The 19,635-nt window shown below is 43.4% G+C and overlaps 1 protein-coding gene across 2 annotated transcripts; it reads right to left on the minus strand.

Annotated features, from left to right (window-relative positions):
• Positions 1-688: 688 nt before the first annotated feature.
• Positions 689-18,149, minus strand: SLC19A2 (solute carrier family 19 member 2). 2 transcript variants are annotated; one of them, XM_083498810.1, is made up of 6 exons: positions 17,770-18,149; positions 13,814-14,398; positions 8,532-8,754; positions 7,576-7,768; positions 4,163-4,304; positions 689-3,547 (listed from the first exon to the last, which is right to left on the minus strand). In XM_083498810.1, exons 1-6 carry the CDS (start codon positions 17,968-17,970, stop codon positions 3,422-3,424), a joined length of 1,470 nt encoding a protein of 489 aa, XP_083354936.1. In that variant the 5' UTR covers positions 17,971-18,149; the 3' UTR covers positions 689-3,421. The 2 variants fall into 2 exon arrangements, with proteins under 2 accessions (XP_083354936.1, XP_083354937.1); XM_083498811.1 differs by having other exon boundaries at positions 13,928-14,398; positions 17,770-18,127.
• Positions 18,150-19,635: the final 1,486 nt, after the last annotated feature.

Here is a 19,635-nt window from a genome sequence, read left to right on the forward strand (position 1 = left end):
AGGAAGTGTAACACTCAGAACAGTTCGGATTCTGAAAAAAGTTCGCATACCAGATACCTACTTCCGGGTTTGCAGCATTCGATTTCCAGCCCGAGGCACCATTCGCCTGGGGAGCTTGTAGCCAGAGCTGCCACAACGAACAGCTGTGCAAGCCTTTGGGAGGCAGAGATGCGAGAAGGCATCGGAGGAGGGAGAGAAGGAAAGAGGGACAGAGGCTAGCATGGCCCGCAGCAACACATCATTCAAGGCACCCCAGGTTGCCACAGTACACTGGTTGAAAACCACTGTAATGTAGCTACAGTGGTACCTCGGGTTACATATGCTTCAGGTTACATACGCTTCAGGTTACAGACTCCGCTAACCCAGAAATAGTACCTCAGGTTAAGAACTTTGCTTCAGGATGAGAACAGAAATCATGCTCCGGCGGCGCAGAGGCAGCGGGAGGCTCCATTAGCTAAAGTGGTGCTTCAGGTTAAGAACAGTTTCAGGTTAAGAACGGACCTCCGGAACGAATTAAGTACTTAACCTGAGATACCACTTTATATATATTTTCTTAAGCTACAGAGAAGTGTGTTTGATTTATTCTGCTAGCAAAATTTGGGAGCTGGATTTTCTCATGAAATTGTAAGCACTCTTGTTAAGATCATTTAATATAATTATAGCATTGCACTATTAATAACAAGCAAACTTTAAAGAATATCATAAAATAATTTTATTTGATTTAAAAAATAGGTTTGCCACTTGGCTAGAGTAGTGTTTTCCTATTCCAATACCATTATAACAATGCAAGAGAACCTGGAGCCATCTCCAAGCTTACATTCATCAGACTGGATCAGTGCTGCATAACCAGTTATGCAAATTACTACAAGGCAACTCTTAGGCAAGGAAGACATCTTGGTCATCTACATTATATTTAACAGATTTATCCAGAGATGAGGTCTTCTAGTTACGTATTTCAGTTCCTCCCAGAATGAACACAGAAGGCTAATCTAGAGTTGTGCGCTTTCCTTTAACATTCACATTTGCAGTACAAGTAGCAGATGAAGGGAAGCCTAGAGTTTAACTCTCTCCCTGTAAGTGTCACAACAAAAAACACCTCTCAGAAGATGCTGTTTGCATACCACAGAAGTTCCTCTTGACACCAAGGGAAGTTTCCCTTGAAATGCAAATAAAAGTAATTTTTATTAGGAACCCAGCAATAGGAGCAAGAGTTAAAACTCCCTCTTCACAGACCCCCAGTCCCAAAGCTGCTCAGGCCTAACCTCAGTGCTTATTTATATATATATATATATATTAATGCATGTTAATTACATTCATGAAATGAATGTCACATCTTGGTCCAGAGGCAATAAGAATTTGCTGCTTGATTATAGGTCCAGCTTCCTCTTTTGGTTACCCAACACTTCTCTCCCAAGCTTCTGAATGGGTGTAGATTCTCACCTGTTCCTGTTATCAATGTTTTCAAGTGTGTTTAAAGGAATCTAGGATTCACATGGCTATTTCCTCATCAACTTGAGTAAACTGTTACAATTACCTTATGATGGATGGATGGATGGCCTTGTTACTAAGAAATATTAGTCCTGGCAATTTGTACCTAGAAATTGGTTTAGAAGCCAGACCTGCAGGTGGATCTCACCACAAAAGCAACTGCAAATATATTTGGCTATTTTTGATGAGTTAGTTCCTGAACCTTCAATCTGTTGAAAAACATATTTAAAATTAAAATCCAAGTTCAAGCTCTCTGAACGTTAGGGAAAAGGGTATGCTTCACATATTATATAAAAGCTAAATCTCATATGATTTCCAGGCTCAGTACGTAAATTCAGGAGTAATATCCATCCTTTCTTTCCATTTTCCTCATTTGGATTTTAATGTGGCAAAGAGAGCACTAGATGAACAAGTACTGGATACTTACAATGGGCAGGACTCATACTTCACACACTGGTTTTCTTACTTACAGAGTACTTCTGTCTTGAACATACAAGAACCACACCACATGTCTGCTTGATTTACATGAATTAGGAAACACAGCTAGTGTTGGCCTCCCACAGTCTGTATACACAGCTAAAGAAAATGTGCAGTCTTCAGGTGTAAAACCTACTTATGGCTTTTAAGTTACATAGAAATGCTTTTCATGTTAAAGTATGTACCACTGACAACAGCTTCATTATTTGGGCTAGTCTAACATCCTTAGCAGCTTGCCAGGAAAAACAACTCTGCAATCCTGAGGCAAATGCTCCTTGTTACTGATTCATTCAACCCTCTCATTTGCAATTATTTTGCAAGCCACAGGAAGTAACTGTGGCCAAAGTAAGTGGACATGGAAGGGAAGAGGAAATAGAACATGTAATTTAGCAGCATCCCTGTTCCCCATAGTGTTTACAAACACAAACCATGTAAACAATCTTGCAGTGTAATCCCATTCCACATCCATCCTACAATGGAGGAATAGAATCAGAGATTCTAAATTCTTGAGGATGAGATTTCATCCAGTCAAACGCATTTGGTCACCACTGGAAAACATATTAGCAATAGAGGAAAACGCTAATCAAGGAGGTTTCAATTATCTGAATGAGTTAAGCAAAATAACATTACTGTTGTGAGAGTTCATTCTCCCAGATGTCATGAAAATCTACTGTGGAGTTGAAGAAAGCTTACAGGGAATCAAGGGGTAACTGAGGTTTTAAGGATGCCAAACCAAGCCAAATTTTCATCACGTGCTCTCTGTGCCCTATATTATTTATGAATGAAGATGTATAACTGACATGAGGTCAGCAGATAATCCATCTATTTAACCTTGCTGAGCAAGGGTAATCAAAGGAAGCTGAGCCTATAGAAATATCAAAAGGCAGACAAGACATGACCTACTACATTGTGATATGTGTTTGCACATGTATAAGATAAGTCTATTCAATATTCATGAGTTTGCATCTACCAGCCTTGGGAGAGTTCTTCTTCTGCTATGTCCAACTTGACTTAAGACTACTTTTGGTATACCTCACTGCCTTAATATTTCTTCTATACCTGCAAAACCCAGCCTACCAAGACCCCCGTAACAGCATGAACTGGGCTAGTTTCAACAACACCTTCACTTCAATGGCTGATTTATGGGCTTGCCTGTTTCAGGAAGCAATCAGTAAATCTCAAGGATGCTTCTGACCATCTCTAGTTATGCAGTTTTGACCTAAAGGCATTATCCAAGACCAATGTGTTGCATATAAAATTCTTACTTACGTAAAATATAAGTAAATAAATCTGTTCCTAATTTATGCTACTAATATAGTACAAACATGTATCAAGGACAATTTAGGTAACAGTCTTGAATTAACAGCATTTGGATACATTAATAAATAGGAACCAGCATATTTAAATAGATCCCTCTTCCCTAACACAGGGGCTTAACAAGTCCATATTCTTCATTTTAAGCTCCATCTGTTGTTGCTTCATTTCTCCTCTCCTTCTTCCAGGATTTCCTGATAATACTGCATGTCCCACTGATCAAGAACACTACTGCTATGGCAGCAAAGTAGCCGGCATAGATCATGAACTGCAGGGAACAAAAAGAGAAAGGAGTGGTGAACTGAGAAGCAAAGTTCACTAACCTAAATCAGGGCCAGCCCTACCATTAGGAAGGGTAAGACGGCTGGTAAGGTAATGTTGCACATCATAGGGCAGTAAAAAGCCAATAATTAGTGCTATCCTCAGCACAATGGGAGGCTGGCAGTCACTATTTGGATTTTATGTCTCAGGCACTAAGATGGCAGGCTGTCTGAGCCATCATTTTATTACAATGAGTAAGAATCACATTTTGTGCTTGATTTTACACTCACCACCCATTTTTGTCAATTTATTAGGTATATCTAAATAGGAAGCAGTCTTCAAGCCAAGCCTGAGAGAAGCTTCCATTTCAAGCAAAACATGTGTGATGGTTTTATCTCCCGGCAACTCATTAAGACAGATAAGCATTCCCAACATGTATTAGAAAATGGGGTGTATGAAGGAAACCTCCTCCCCTCAGCAAGCATAGGACAAGGCACTACCCACCCACCAATGAAAAATTGTTGCAACCAGAATGACCTCTCACGCCCTGAGGCAGACAAAAGGCTTTTACTAGGAAGGCTGTATACCCTCTTTTTCCCCACCCAGCCAAAATGGGCCTTACCTGTGTGAATATGTCCAGGCCAAGCCCTTTTGCATCAACAACAATCAATGTGAGCAGAGTCTGCAGTGCCAGGGCAATGAATGTATTAACGCCAAAAACAAGAGCATAGCGCTCTACACTTAGATTTGTTGCAATCTGGAAACTTCACAGAAAAAGAAGAAATAGCATGAGTACTGAAAACAAAAGCCTCTTTTCAGGCAAACAGAAGAGATCCACACAAGTTAATAATCAAAAGAGTTGGGATCATACAGGATCAGGGCAGCCAGTGTGCTGCCCTCCAGACATTGGATCCCAGCCAGCAACTCTTACCATCCTTCACCAGTGGCTATGCTGGCTGGGGTCCAATTTTTGGAGAGCACCAAGCTGGTTACCCTGGGACTAGATGCACCTGCCCATAGAAATATCCCAATCAGATATTTTAAAGGCAAATGAGTTATATATATATGGGACCAAGGAAACAAGCTCATCCTCCATCCCATGGCTTGCTTTCATCCCAGTAACTTTTAATCTCAGCCGGGGTGACTCTTGTCATCAAAGCCCCCACAGAGAAAAAGATGCTTGGCAAGATACTTTCCTATGGAAAAGTAACCTACACACAGGGAAGAAGTTATACTCTTACCCCGTGCACCTCTTTTGCTTTTAAAAAACTGGATATTTTGCCTCTTTCTACATCGGGAGGGAAAGCTTTTTTTCAGTCCTAAGGCTGCATTCCTTGTCAGCAACCTTTTGGAGACCACATAAAGGGGAGGAGTGTGCACATGCAAAATGAGCCAATCAGTGGATACATGCAGGTCCTGTTTTCTGAACACAAAGCATTCCCAGGAAATCTCTCTTGCTCCTGATTTGTCCAAACCTCTTCCTTCCCTGCACAAACAGGTAAGGAAGTGGGAAAGCTCAAGCTGTTCAGCTATCTGAATCAGCTGTTCATGTAGCAAGGTTTGGGTATAATTCTTTGTGTGTTCAGATAACTGAGATTTCAGATAACCTGCATGTACAATTCTACTAACTGCAGGATGCATTCTAGCCATACAAAAGTCAAGAAGTTCTCACACATCTCTCCATCGTCCTTCCAGGTAAGAACGAGGCACTACCACAATCCAAGGACACATTAAAGTCAGGTAAAATTACTTAAAGAAAGTGTGGCCTATGGGAATGGGCCTGGTCTGGGGAGAGTCCCAATAGTCAAACAGAGAGAATGGGAAAATCCCATTGGGTGCTTGAGCTTAAGGCTCCCTACCCCTGCTCTACATGATTGGTGGCAGCTCCAAATTTAATAACACAATGAAGTGCCACCATCATGTATAATTTGGCCCTTAAATATCTGCATATGCAGTGATCTTATTGCTTCAACCCACAAATCAAAACACACACACACATGGATGTCATTTCCCGACTGAGTATATCAAAGGGAAAATCAAAGCAGTTGAGCTGGTTATGCTATCCCAGCTTGTTCAATGGAGGAAATGGAGGCTGACATGCCCATTTGTAAAATGGGAACAGTGACCTAATTCAGTGCTGAGGAGGATAGACGAGGTGCTGAAATATTAACTGCCAGGAGCTCTAATGATAAAATGACTGATAAATTGCATAGGATTTGTAAACAGTGGGCAGAAGGGAGGAGCCAAGATGGAGAGGTGACTAGTTAATTCTGACTACAACTGAGAAGACTCAATGGGTGGGAAATCAGTCAGTCATTTTTGCCAGCTAAGAATCGCTGCTTCCCAGTGTAGCTGGTAGAGGGCCAAGCAAAACTAGGTTGAAGCTGCAAAGCATCAGATCAGCCCAATCTGATGCACATTTATTATGAAGTAACTCCAATCATTCAATGGGGATTACTTTTCTGAAAGCACACATAGGATTAACTTCTACCAAAAATCAAGGTGTTCTTCTTACTGGCATTTGCTCACTGGCACAGTTTTTCAGGGCAAGTTGTACAACAGCCTTCTCTGAAGGCTTTGGGAGAAATGGGTGGTCATCCAGATGTGGTTTTAAGCTATTGGATGCAATAACTCCCACCCAACTCCAATTTTGTAAGCAAAAAGCACTGTTCCAAAACAATAATGAACATCAGTTGGGAAGAACTGTAGCTCAATGGTAGAAAACATGTTTCCCATGCAAAAACCCCAGCTTCAATCCCTCCTGGAAGGGCTGGGAAAGTTCTGTTTGAAACCCTGCAAAGCTGGTGCCAGTATCACTGGTGGGGAGTCTGTGGCCCTTCAGAAGTTGCTGGTTTACAACTCTCGTAATCCCAGACCATTGGCCATGCTGGTTGGAACTGACTGGAATTGGAATCCAGCAAGAACTTGTGTTGAAATTACCAAGATAGCTGATCCAGTTCAGTAGAAGAGTCTTCTTTGTTCCCCCACGTGAACACATAGGAGTCTCTTGATAATGCAGTTTCCCTTCCATGACAATTAAAATATGAAAGCTATTGATACCTGTGTCCTTGCTATTCTTACTTATGTACTGTCTATAACTACTGCCCATTGCTCAGTATTCAGCTACTTTACAGTACCTGCAGTAACTAGGACAATCTGTCTTAGTTTGTGTGCTTTCCTGAACTATTGCATTACACTGCAAAATGAATTATGCAAACCCACAACATAGCTGATGCATGTGAATGCACTGCTTACAAAGCACTTATTGCTCTTCCTAGCTTTCACCTTTACCCAAACAAATAAGCTTGGAAGAAACCCAACACATGAGGATATCATAATATGGAGAATCTATTTTTAATTCTGACATTTCTGGTTGCCAGTGTCTTACTGGCTGCATGCCCAAAGTCGCAGTCATTTGGCATGACAGCAATTAGATGTGCACTGCCAGAAAAATAAAAAGACAAATGGTTGCATAAGACAGGCTGGAAACCCCAGGCCTAGTTTCAAAGTGACACCAGGTATGCAAACCTGACTTTACATTGAAAACGGAACCCTCATCTGCTACATGCAACATTAGTAACTCAATTCAAAACAAAATGTCAGGCACTTTTTCTTACATAACCATAGAATCAAAAGAGTTGAAAGGGACCGCGAGCATCATCTAATCCAACCCCCTGCAATGCAGGAATCTTTTGCCCAACCCATGGCCCTGAGATTAAGAGTCTCATGCTCCACCGACAGAGCTCATGTTTAAATTAGGCCACAGAATGTAAACAGCAGACTGAATAAAAGTACCCGCTGTTCTTTGCTTATATTACAATTTTCTGATTTCAGACTTGTGCTCCAGCAGACATAATTGAACAAGGCACTGCATTCTAAAATTCAAGAATCTAGATGAATGATTGCCTTTGCTTGTTTGACATTCTTAAATGCAGAGCATCAATTCAATGCTTATAATGCAATACAGCTCTGTGCTGAGTTTACTGAAACATGGATGATTAATTATAAACTGTCAGTTTGCAAAGATCTACTTACGTTGCAATTGTGATGAGCAGCATATAAACAATTCGGAATACTATGTACGAAGCATAACAGACCCAGATGTTATGAACACTGTCCATGATATACACGGCAGCAGCAATGCAGAGGGAAAACATGGCTAAGGCTATCTCGCCCCAGGTAGCCCAAGATGTTTTTATGTGGCCCACAACAAACACAGCCACAGCTCCTGTAAGTGCAAAAAACAAATTAATTTGTATTTAGCTAGCCTTTAGGGCAGGGTTGCCTAATCTGTGGCCCACATCCACCACTCAGCCCCCCCCCTCCAGTTTTTGTGGTCACCCAAAAGACACACCCTGAAATATGTCATTTTACATATATATAATAATAAATTGGAGGGAGACTCCCTGATCACAGGTCATTGTGGCCCTCAGCCCAAAAAAGTTTAACCATCCCCATTTCAGGGCTGTTACAGTTATATGGTGCAAGCAGGCTTGAGAATTTTGAGGGCAGAGAGAAAACAGGTGGGAGGTTAATGTAGAAATGTTGCCCAGTACTAGCAGTTACAATCATTACTCAATTGTGGTTGTGCACAAAAGCCTGTGTAAGCGTCAGCCTATTGCTCCAACTGGTGTTGCATTGGTCATATTAATGTACCAAACCTGGGCATACTTTGCTTGGGTAAAGCTCCTCAGGAGGTTGCTATAAACACTATCATCTCCAGACAGAATTTCAAAACACTAAATTGCTAGCAAAAGCAAGTGAGTCATCACATGCACACATCGTATGAAACTCACTCAACAGTAATTTAAGGGAGTGCCGTTTACGGGAAAGGGTCTCTTGCTCGAAAGAGGAAAGCACCAGTTTTGGCAGCTGCACAGCACACATACCCTGTAGGTAAGGTATGTTTAGTCCTTTAGATCCAGTGCTTAATATAGTCCCATAGCATGGATCTTACCTCTTTTAAAAAAATAGTTACAGAGGGAACTTACCCAACAGTGTGGAAACAGCCTCTACACCACCGTTATAGATCGGAGAGGTCTGAGAAGGCAGCACTTTTTCCCATAGACCTTGAGCATAGTTTATGACTTGGAAGTAACCACATGTTGAGAGCGCCCACCAAACAGACCAACACAGCAGAGGCCGGGACGAGTAGCACTGAAGGAAGTCCTGCCAGAGCTCTTTGATTACTTTCACAATGTCCACTCTCTCCTCCTGCATAGATTTAAAACGCACACAAAATTCAGTTAATCTTTCTGTCAGTTACTTGCATGTACAACAGCACAATAGGAAGAAAACAGATCTAAATAGGGCTAAAGATATAAAACTGTCTCCTATTCAAGAAGAAGCACCACCAGAGAGCCCCTGGCTATCTTTCCAATAAAAAGATGAATCCATGACAGTGAAACTGAAGACCACTAGTTCAGATACATTCATGGGGTTGGACTAGATGACCCTAGGGATCCCTTCCAACTCTACAATTCTATGATTCTATGGTCCTTTTCTCATCCTGGATTGGGCCCTGCCTGATTATACATGCCACCACAATTCTTTTTGATCTCTGAATAATTGTGTACAAAAATAGCCAGTTTATGCTAGGAAAAAACCCGCATGATGGAATCTGGGTAGAGAGGTGAAAAGGTTGTGTGGTGCACAGAGACATCATATGAACTGGCCACCCAAAATCTTCAACTGTTAATACATTGCTACATACAGTATTAAACAAATATAATATTCCTGTTTAGAAAACAGTCCACTCCATGTATGGACAAAACAATGGGACGGCAGGACAGTGGCTTGGGGTGGAGAATTAGTCAAAGAAAAATGCAATTCTGGGGTGAAGATGGACGGCGCTAGTTCCCGCTAGCCATATCCTATATTCTCAACATTCAACAAGTAGTAGAAAGTAGGTCTTTCTACTACTTTTTGCTGCCCCATTTAAATAACGGGGCAGCAATGGTTGGACACATGGAGAATTCTACAAAAACCACTTGGCAAACCCTGTGCCCAGAACTTTCAAGGCCCAGGGCTTGCAACGCTTGCTCGGCCCTGCACACTGCGACTCCCAAACACCCTACAATCAGCTGTAACACATGGACTCCTTGCCTATACTCTGTGCGGGCAAACATTTACACTATGGCTGAGGTCAAAGAGCCAAAGGTTCATAGCATGCCAGTTGTTTTTAACAAGGGAGACGAATATTTATATGCTTGATCCCAACTGCCCATGACCAAGTTGCTGTAGTAGGTGACGCATTTGCTCTCTGCCTTAGTTCCTTTCCGATAAATAAAAACAGCCACTGTCCCCGCGGGATTGCTATGACTACGATCAAGATAAGAATTATAATACTCTATTCAGCTATGGGGAATTATTACAGCCGAACTAAAAGGTGCAGGATGCTAAGCCTTCACCTCCAGCAAAAACTGTACAGATACCCTTCAAGCAATTTAGGGGGAGGGTACAAGAACAGCCAGCCAGACCATGAGGCAGGGTGAGGAAGCTGCCCCCAAGGGCCAACACACCCTTTCCACTACCACTGGTCTCCCCAGCCTCTAGGGGCAGAGAGGGACTGGCAGCAAAGTTCTGCAAAATGCCTTCCCATGGCTGCTTGGCTGCCATGTGTGGAAGGGAGATCCCCCCCTCCACACATACGTACACACACACCAGCCTGGAGATGGGGCAGGGCTTTGCACCAGCTTCTTTGAATGGAGAAGTCGATGCAAAGCCGCATTACATGACAGCAGGGGGAGGACCCAGAAAGGATTCACACACACACACACACACACACTGTGAGAGATGCCACAAGGGCTTCTTGAGTAGCCCTCAGGGAGTTTGCCCCCCCCCCCCGCCATTGCAGGAGGCAGCATATTTCACCTTGTGCATACAGAGCGAGGACAACGGTAGCCTAGAAAGCACTACTCCTTGCTGTCAATTGACTGTGCTAGTTATATCCCTGATTAACTAAAATCAGTAGGTCGTTTTCAACCAGGTTTTACTCAGAGTACACCTTTTATATTCACTGACCTAACATAGTCATGTTCATTACTCTGAGTAAAACTTAGTTTAGTATCACCCAGTATATTCCCAGAACAATTTTTTTTAAAGCATTGGAGAAGCAGCTTTTCAGAGACTAAACAGGCAACGAACAAGATGAGCAACTTTCCCTCCCACAATTGAAACAAGCAAACACTCCGCTCAGCCCTAATATTTAAAACCACATACTTTTTCAACATACATCCAACTGAGGTAGGGCTGTAAACTAATCAGAATCAGCTGCCATAATTACTCAATGGAGATTTTGAAATACTCGTCAAAAGGTGCCAAAAATACACTGACAATGGATATGCCACATAATCTTAAAAAAGAGATTGTAGAGAGGACTCAGCACTCGCCATCTTTAGTCAATATCCGACAGTGGAAAGCTAGTAGCCCAATCCCTTAGGGAACCTCTGTCCAGTGGCCATCCAACAACAACTGGAGTGATACAGGTTAGGCCACATCTGGTTTAAAGCCACAATCAAAGAATGCCTAACCACATCTGCTTATTACTGAAGAAACAAGCTAGGGCGCATCCAATGGTACAAGGGAATTATGTTTCTCATGATGGGAGCCAAGCATGCTTAGCACACTTAAAATCGATGGAGAGAATGCCTATACACTGCTGCTAGTTACTCTAGCTAACTCTTTTTTTCCACAGGGACAGAGCAATGTTTATTAACATTCTATGGCTTTTAAAATGTGTTTGTGGGAGGAGGTTATTGGTTTGTTTTTTTAATTTGTTACGTATCATTTTGTATTTTTATGTTGTGAACTGTCCTGTGATCTTCGGATGAAAGGTGGTTTACAAATTTAATAAATAATAATATTTCCTCCAGCTTTACTGATGAAATGGCTAGCAAAGTAATGTCCCAAAGCAGTATGACTGCACAGTAAGACCCACAGCAAGAGTTGCAAGTGGTATGCTGCTGCTGTAGTAATTTATCCCGTATTGGGTCTGAGAGAATGTAACTTTTCAAAGTGAACAAAATGTGATTTGTGAACAAAAGAGAAAGGATAACTTTCCCAACAGTAAAACTCATGGCGGCTTACAGCAAGTTTACCGGAAAAGGGGGGAAATTCCAAAACTGCCCCACACCTAAGTTCAGCGCCTGTGTTTTACTGAAGTTTTAGATTTTTAAGAGCAGTCAAGCTGTTTTTAGAGAGTGAAAAGCCTATTAATGGCAGTCTAGTTTGTGATTCCTTAAGTGGGACACAAAACATATGCTGGAGCAAGTGTACAAATTCTGCAAAAACTGGCCAACATCAACACCTAGTCGCCAACCTGACGCCCTCCAAATGCTCCAAAATCATGCTGTGCTGACCGGGACTGATGGGAATAGATCTCCAAGGCATCCAGAGGGCACCAGGGCCTGGTCTATAGGGTGCAGAAAAGAATAATCTCAAATCCTACTTCCCTTTCTCTCACTGTCTGTGACTATATGGAGTCCTGAGCTTGAATGAATGGTCTGGGAAAGAGGCAGGTAGGAGAGAAGAGCTGTGTTTGGTTCTGCCTTTTTGACCACAAGTTTGGAGCCAGCATGAGGCAGAACACTTCTGGTGCCTCTATCCGAGGGCAGCACAGTGGTGCCAAAGAAGACGTACTGCCTCCAGTTTCCATCAACTAAGGAAACACCTCAGCACAGGATAAAGAGGAACAACTAAGATGGGGGGGGGGGGGAATGCAGACCGCCAATACCCTAGCAGACTGATGCAAGATCTGCATGTGTATTCTCTCCTCTCCCACAGAGCCTGCTGCCTGGAATCTATAATCTGTAGGGTTCCACCAGGATGTTTAAGATTATATGTGCTTAGGCCAAGACCAAGTTGTATTTGCAGTTTGCTTGTGTACACAGTCTGCAGATAAGGGGCTTTTTTGCCATTCCCTATAACTAAAGAATCTCTTTTTAGAATGGACTTTTTCTCCATTCAGAACTCTCACCTCAACATCAGTGCCCTGAGTAGGCTGGTGGACACAGCACTGACAATACATTCAACTTCCAATGTATAGAATACGTACAAGAATACAATATGAAAACACCTGAGTTGCAAAATGTCAGTAGAAGGCAGGGGTGGGGAGAGATGAAGGAATGAGAGAATAGGAGAGGAGGAGGAGCTGTATTAGCCTATACCAGAATACACTGTTGTGCTAATTTACATAGAACTGAAGAAAGTGCTGCCATCTATCCATACAGGTTCTCTCAGCTTCATGCTAATCCTCTGCTAGGGAAGCAGAGCTTGACTGGGAAACTAATTCCATGGAATGCTAAGAGCTTTAATTACCAATTGTAGCCTAGCAAACAAAACAAGAACAAAAACACAGAACCCTTTCTGGCCAAGGGACAGGATTTTTAAAAAGTAATTTCTAGATTTGTTTGCACAGTTGCAGAAGTTTGCTTTCTGCTGAAGTGTTCATTCAGGCTTCACTATGTCCTGCAAACTCCTTTAGAAGCATCTCCACACAAGTGTCTCACTTTTTCTGACCCAGTCTTCACTTCATTGGTTCTTATCTCTGGACCTAGTTTACCCTGACAATTGCCCAAAACTTCTCCATAGGCTCTCCTAAGAAGCTTGTGGTAGCATCTGTACTTGCAAAGAATGTCTAGAGTTTAAAAGTATCATATTCTTAAGATGGGTAGTAGCCCACCTTCAGAAACACACAAGAATACCTGTTCTTGGAGCTACCGCCTGCCTTCCCCAGCAACAACAGATTCCCCAAAAGAATCTGTTTTTTTCTCTCAGGCCTTTTAAGATCTTGTTTTTAAGTTCCTATGGAATGGTTAGTGGTTTTAGCATAAGCATTTGATGGTTCCAGTTTCTGCATTCTGTACAGTATTTGATTGTGCTTGAATTTTGTATTTGGCTTTATATCCTGCTTGTTTTACGCAATTATAGGTTTTTATTGTAATACTATATTTTTCTCCCTTTGAATACTAGAAAATTCATTTAACGAGGCATCTCATAAACAAGAATAATAAATTGGAAGTTAATAAAACTGGCATATTTGATTTGCCTGAACTTGTACATGTTCCAGGAGGCAATAGGACTCCACTGCCAGAGGCATGCTGAAGATCACATCCCCAGAATTTAAAGTGATCAGACACCTGAAAACCCAATGAACTGCCCTGACATGCCACAAGCAACAGACAATGTAATGGTCAATTAACCCAACAGAGATTTTCTGTGCAATGAGAGAGCTGCACCTTCCATTCCCCTGGAAAACAGGATTATTGCTTACCTGTTGCACTGCTGGATGCTCATCATCTCTATTTAAAGGGATCTCCGATTCAACATCTTCCCACCCAGGAACCCTCTTTAAGGCAGGATCTACAACCTTCGTTTCCTTACTGACCTGGGTGCTTGACTGGCGATGGTGAAAGAAAAGGCTTTTCTGTGGCATGGGCAGAAACCAGGCCATGGCGAAGGCAACGGACACGGCAGTGAGAGAGATCACATTCAAATTGAACAGAGGCCAGTCAAATACAGACACCAGGATTTGTCCAGAAACAGAGCCCACTGTAAAACCCACAAGTGTAGCACTCCGACAGTAGCTTGTGACTTTTTGATACAACGTTAGGTCCACAACGCTATAGATGTAGGAATAATAGGCAATTTCTGTGGCAGTCACCAGTCCATAGAAGAACTCCAGGAACTGAATAGCCAGCAGTCCTTCTGCATAAAGTAGCATAAACCATGTCACTATAAGGCTTAGTCCTTGTAGAAGGATGACAGGCTTGTAGCGGAGATAGTCTGTTGCCAGGAAGACAGGAAAGAGCAGCACCAAATAGGAGTAAGTCCATACTGGATAAATTTCATTGAAGACCTAAATGAAGAAGAAAAAGATATGAACATTTGCTAACAGAAAATTCATATTCTAACAGGTGTGATTTACAGCTCTTTCAAATACAAGCTTTTGCGTAACATCAAACTGTGCAAGGGGTAGTTGCCAAGCAAATTCTCTCTAGAGAGACTATCATACAGCCAGAGTCCCTTAGAAAGCATGGAGCATCTGATGGCATTTGGTAGTCATTTCTAGAGGGAAAATGGAGAATGAGAAGAGTATGCTTGCTGGTCCACACTGCAACCTCACTCCATCACCCCAGTGTGACTGTAGAAGAAACAACCTCAGGAAGAACAGCTATTTTTTCCCTCATGTTTCCCTATTCATGGTTTTAGGATCGAGTCAGAGATATCCTGCTCTATTAAGGAAAGGATGAGCAACCTGTGGCCTTCCAGAACTTCTTGTTAGACTCCAACTCCCACTAGTCCCGGGCTGCATGGGCAATATTCATGGCTGATAGGAGTTGCAGTTCAACTACAGAGTCAGAGGCTCCCCTTCCCTGTATTCAGGCTCCACCCCACTGACCTTTACACACAGCTGCAAGGAATTATTTTTATGTGTTCACTGCAGAAATATACACCTGTGCTGGCTAGAGTGGGGGAGGGAGAAGAGATGGTAAAATAGGTTAAGAAGAGTGGTGCAAAATCAAAGTTTCAGAAGCAGTGCCTTACTAGGGTTGGCTGGCATGACACTTTATTAATCTCAGGCTTGGACGCTGCAGTAGTAGTACAGGCTGATATTTCCAGCTTAAAATGTACCAAATACATACTGAAACAGAGTACATGTGGGGTTAGTTGGAAAAGGCAATATGTAGAAGATGACCCTGTAATGTTTACAAGCTCATTTGCACACAAAAATTATGTGTTGTTGTTTTTTAATCTTCACTACGGAGAACAACCACACGAACCTGGAAGAACAGAACTGAAAATACGGAGTCACACACAGCTAATCGAAACGACAGTCACAAAAGATTTGTTGCAAGAAAGATCAAGATGTATAAAAAGGAGCAGTGTGCTAAGTGGATAAAAACTTGTAAGACTGGATATTTCAGAACCTTATCACAAAATCTCCAGTCAATTTTGCTGTCATCTGCAACAGTCGGCATAAAATCCTTTGCAAGGACTTACAGATTGCTAAAGGTTGAGACAGTCTGCATTATTTCATTGTCATTATTCCTAAAAGGTAAAAAAAAAATTCCAGTTAAAAACTGATAGAGGTAGGAGAACTATGGAACTTGTTTCATGATTTCTACTTAGCAAGCATCCAAGTGACAGCTGTCCTACGCATTACAACCTTGCAATACCTGTCTCCAAGGGCAAAATTTTAAAAGTATGGTTTCTCATAAATAAGTCCTATTCAGATCAATGGGATTACTCCTTGAGAAGTATGTTAATGATGCAGTCTTCAACCAGCAAAGGTCTACCTGTTCATTATGGTGCATTACTGAAATTGGGCCTCTTAATTGTTTCCTGGACGGATTTTCTCCCTACTAAAGGTGTTCAGCCCTTTAATGACTAGTTTCCTAAATTCAACTGGCATTATTTTCCTGTCCTGTTTACCTTTGTTTTTATTAGCTTTCCTTCTGCAAAAAACAGAAATGAATTTACTTATTTTTAAGAAAATGAAGGTCAAGCATGTGCACTCTCTCCAAAACGCAGGCAATACATCCCTTGGAAAACTGAAGCAGGGAGCAGGTGCCAAAAGCGACCACAGGTTTAGATGAGGTTGAAGGCCAGCAGCACACCAACTGCAGATTCTCTCAACAACTTTGAGTCAATCAGCTTGTGCTGATGATGATGGGCAACAAAGGTAAGCTCCCCAAGCCCTCAACCAAGGGTCAATAATGCTTCGTCCATGCAGGATGGCCTAGGGCTGCAGCTTGGGAGAATTGCTGCAGGCCAAGGCTTGAATGAGAAAACACTAAAATGCAACAGGCAGCAACTGAAGTCTCCATAATAACTGAGTGAATGACAGCAATTCCATATAACAGTTACAGTAGACGCAAGTTTGATCTAGGTGAGGGATGGGCAGGAGATAGAACAAGATCTTCTGGTAGGAATTATATCACTCATTTGCACTACCACCATGCAAATCATAGAATCATATAATTATAGAGTTGGAAGGGACCACAAGGGCCATCTATTCCAACCACCTGCAAAGCAGGAATCTTTTACCCAAGGTAGGGCTTGAACCCATGACTCTGAGATTAAGAGTTTCATGTTCTACCAACTGAGCTACAAATATACGGTTAAAATTATGAAATGGGTCTCCAAATACATGTTTGGGTTAAAAGTGGGTTCTGGGTCTGAAAAGTTTGAAGCGTATGGCTCTATATGATTCTGCAGTAGATCAACAATGCTTTTTGAATCCGAGTCTGGGATAGCTGAATTGGTAGAGCGTGAGACTCTTAATCTCAGGGTCGTGAGCCTGAGCCCCACTTTGTGCCAAAGATTCCTACATTGCAGGGAATTGACCTAGATGATTCTTGGTGCTCCCTTCTGACTCTACAATTCTATGATTCCAAGTCGTCTAACAAAGGATTATACTGTATACTCCCATTATACTGTACTTCTGAAATTAAGGAAGGAGAGGTGATCACATGAGGAAAGGACTTTTCTTAAATAAAGATTATAAGCTATATTGATTTCCAGTATTCAAAATAAATGTGTGGGCTCAGGAGTCTTTAATTCTAAGTGCATGCCTTTTGCACAGGGATGCAAGGTAAAAATATAAGTAAGTAAACCCCACATGCCCACCCTGATCTGTCAACCTCTGCATACTATGCAGTATACCAGTGACAGCAGGACCCCATAGCAGGCTAATGGAGCAAGAAAAGTCCCCGTACTTTTAATAACCGTTTGGCAAGTCGAAGTCAGAAGAACCACCTGCTGCTGCTCAGGACAGTGACAAACTTTCCCGCCGCGACATCCTCTTTCCCTCCCGCTTCCACCAAAGGGATCACGCGCTTATGAATCTACCCGTAATTCTGCCAGTAATTCTGACTTCCCCTATAGCTCCAGCAGGCAGCCATTCATCCATACCGAGTCCTGGGAAGCTTTCCAAACCAAAGGGGGTCGGGGGGGGGGGCTTCAGCCTACCTGGCAGCCATACCCGCAATAATTCGGCGCTAGGGAAGGGTCCTCTGCACATGTTCGAGAGCCCTCTCTCTCCTTAGCAGGACCGACGGCTGAGGCAGAAACATAAAGCCCCGGGCTACTAGCACTGAAGGGACAAAGCCCTTGGGAGCAAAGCTCTACAGAGCTCGATGGGGCTTACTTCCGAGGAGACCCCCCCGACGAATCTCCTCTTCGGAACGCTACGGACTAAAAATGCCGCCGCCGCCCCCGGAATACCTGAGTCTCGGTGAGGTTCTTGTCCGGCCCCAACAGGTAAGGCGTGAGGAAAGGCTCCGACGGCCGCAAGCTGGCGAAGAAGCCGTAGCCGCACAGCACCGCCGTGGGCAAAGCCCAACCGAAGGCGCGCGGAGCCCGCCGCGCGCGGCGAGGCAACAACACGCGGGACCGGAGCCCGTCCAGGACACCCTGCGCTTCCATCCGACAAGCCCCGCGATGGGGCGTCTCCGCGTACGTACGTCCCTCTCTCCCTCGCCCTCTCTCTCTCTGAAGCGCGCCGCTCGCTCGGCTCGCACAAATCTGCGCCGCTGCCCACGCGGCCGAGCGCCAAAGGCACCTTGGCCCTGCGCAGTAGCGCGCGCGCGAGGCACGCCCCGCCACTTCCGGTGTCGGTTCGGGATTTTTTTTTTGTGTGGTGGGAGCGGGGGATGGAAATCTCCGAAGTGCGATGCGGGGGCTCAGGAGGCGGTCGTTGAATTGGAATTTAAAGAACTGCACCTTGGCTGCAACCTGAGAGGTGTGGCTTGCGGGTGTCCCCACACCACACACACATAGATACACTGGGCTCTCTGGTGTTTTTTAAATAAACATATGCCTTGCCGTGGCGAAGGGGCTTGAATAACTCAGAGAAGCTATGAGCTGTGCCGTGCAGGGCCACCCAAGACGGACAGGTCATAGTGGAGAGTTTTGACCAAACGTGATCCACCTGGAGGAGGAACCGGCAAGCCACTCCAGTATCCCTGCCAAGAAAACTCCATGGACAAAGGCAACAGGCATAGATATGCTTTTCCCAGTAGTGATGTATGGAAGTGATAGCTGGACCTTAAAGAAGGCTGATGGCTGAAGAACTGATGCTTTTGAATTATGGTGCTGGAGGAGACTCTTGAAAGTCCCATGGACTGCATGAAGATCAAACCTATCCATTCTGAAGGAAATCAGCCCTGAGTGCTCACTGGAAGGACAGATCCTGAAGCTGAGGCTCCAATACTTTGGCCACCTCATGAGAAGACTCCCAGGAAAAGACTCTGATGTTGGGAAAGATTGAGGGCACAAGGAGAAGGGGATGACAGAGGACGAGATGGTTGGACACTGTTCTCGAAGCTACCAACATGAGTTTGATCAAACTGCAGGAGGCAGTGGAAGACAGGAGTGCCTGGCGTGTTCTGGTCCATGGGGTCACGAAGAGCCGGACACGACTAAACAACAAAAATGATGCTTCTAAGTGATTTTTCAATTTTTTTAATATTGTTATTATCACAATACCTCTCTTCATCCGAGAATCACAGGGCAGTTCACAAGTCATATAAGGGAATGGGCGTAGTCAAGGGTGGGCAGGGAGGGGCAGTTCCCCCCCCCCCATAAATCAATGCAAATTGATAGAAATACATAGCTAACTGGGGTTCTCCCACCCCCCAACAAAAGGCCTTTCTCCTCCCCCCAACAAAAGGGTGTATAAGGGTGGAACCCTATGGTTCCTGGGAGAGCATCTCAGGCCATGGGATTTTGCAGATTCTGCAGGTGTCTTTCCTTAGGCTACATATTTGACCCTTGGATCCAGCCGTCAGATTGGTCAAAAGTCACCGTCAGTAATATCCAGAGTCAGTTTTGAACCATCTGAATGAAAGATGGTGCTGCAACATTTGTGGAAAGGTTGCTGTGTAGGATCCAATGTTGATTAGACATTAGAAACCAAGGCAAACTTCTTGACATGGAAACTGTTAGAAGCTGGCATGGGAAACGCTTGTGTAAGTAAGTAGTCGGTAATGTGTGAAAGTGTATAGACCCAAGTTCAGACCCCACTAGACCCAGCATCTGTGCTCTCTTACAGTAGGAGCCAGCATGGTGTAGTGGTTAAGAGCGGTGGAC

This window comes from Podarcis liolepis, assembly GCF_965112155.1.
Source record: "Podarcis liolepis genome assembly, chromosome: 4".
Lineage (NCBI taxonomy): Eukaryota > Metazoa > Chordata > Lepidosauria > Squamata > Lacertidae > Podarcis > Podarcis liolepis.

What these genes read in the sequence shown, in the direction of transcription:
- SLC19A2 (XM_083498810.1), bottom strand. Translation starts at nt 17,970, where the DNA reads ATGGAAGCGCAGGGTGTCCTGGACGGGCTCCGGTCCCGCGTGTTGTTG. An exon ending in AGCATCCAGCAGTGCAACAG is followed by an intron (nt 8,755 to 13,813) that starts GTAAGCAATAAT and finishes AAATCTATGCAG; the next exon opens with GAGGAGAGAGTGGACATTGT. An exon ending in GGCTGTTTCCACACTGTTGG is followed by an intron (nt 7,769 to 8,531) that starts GTAAGTTCCCTC and finishes TTGCACTTACAG; the next exon opens with GAGCTGTGGCTGTGTTTGTT.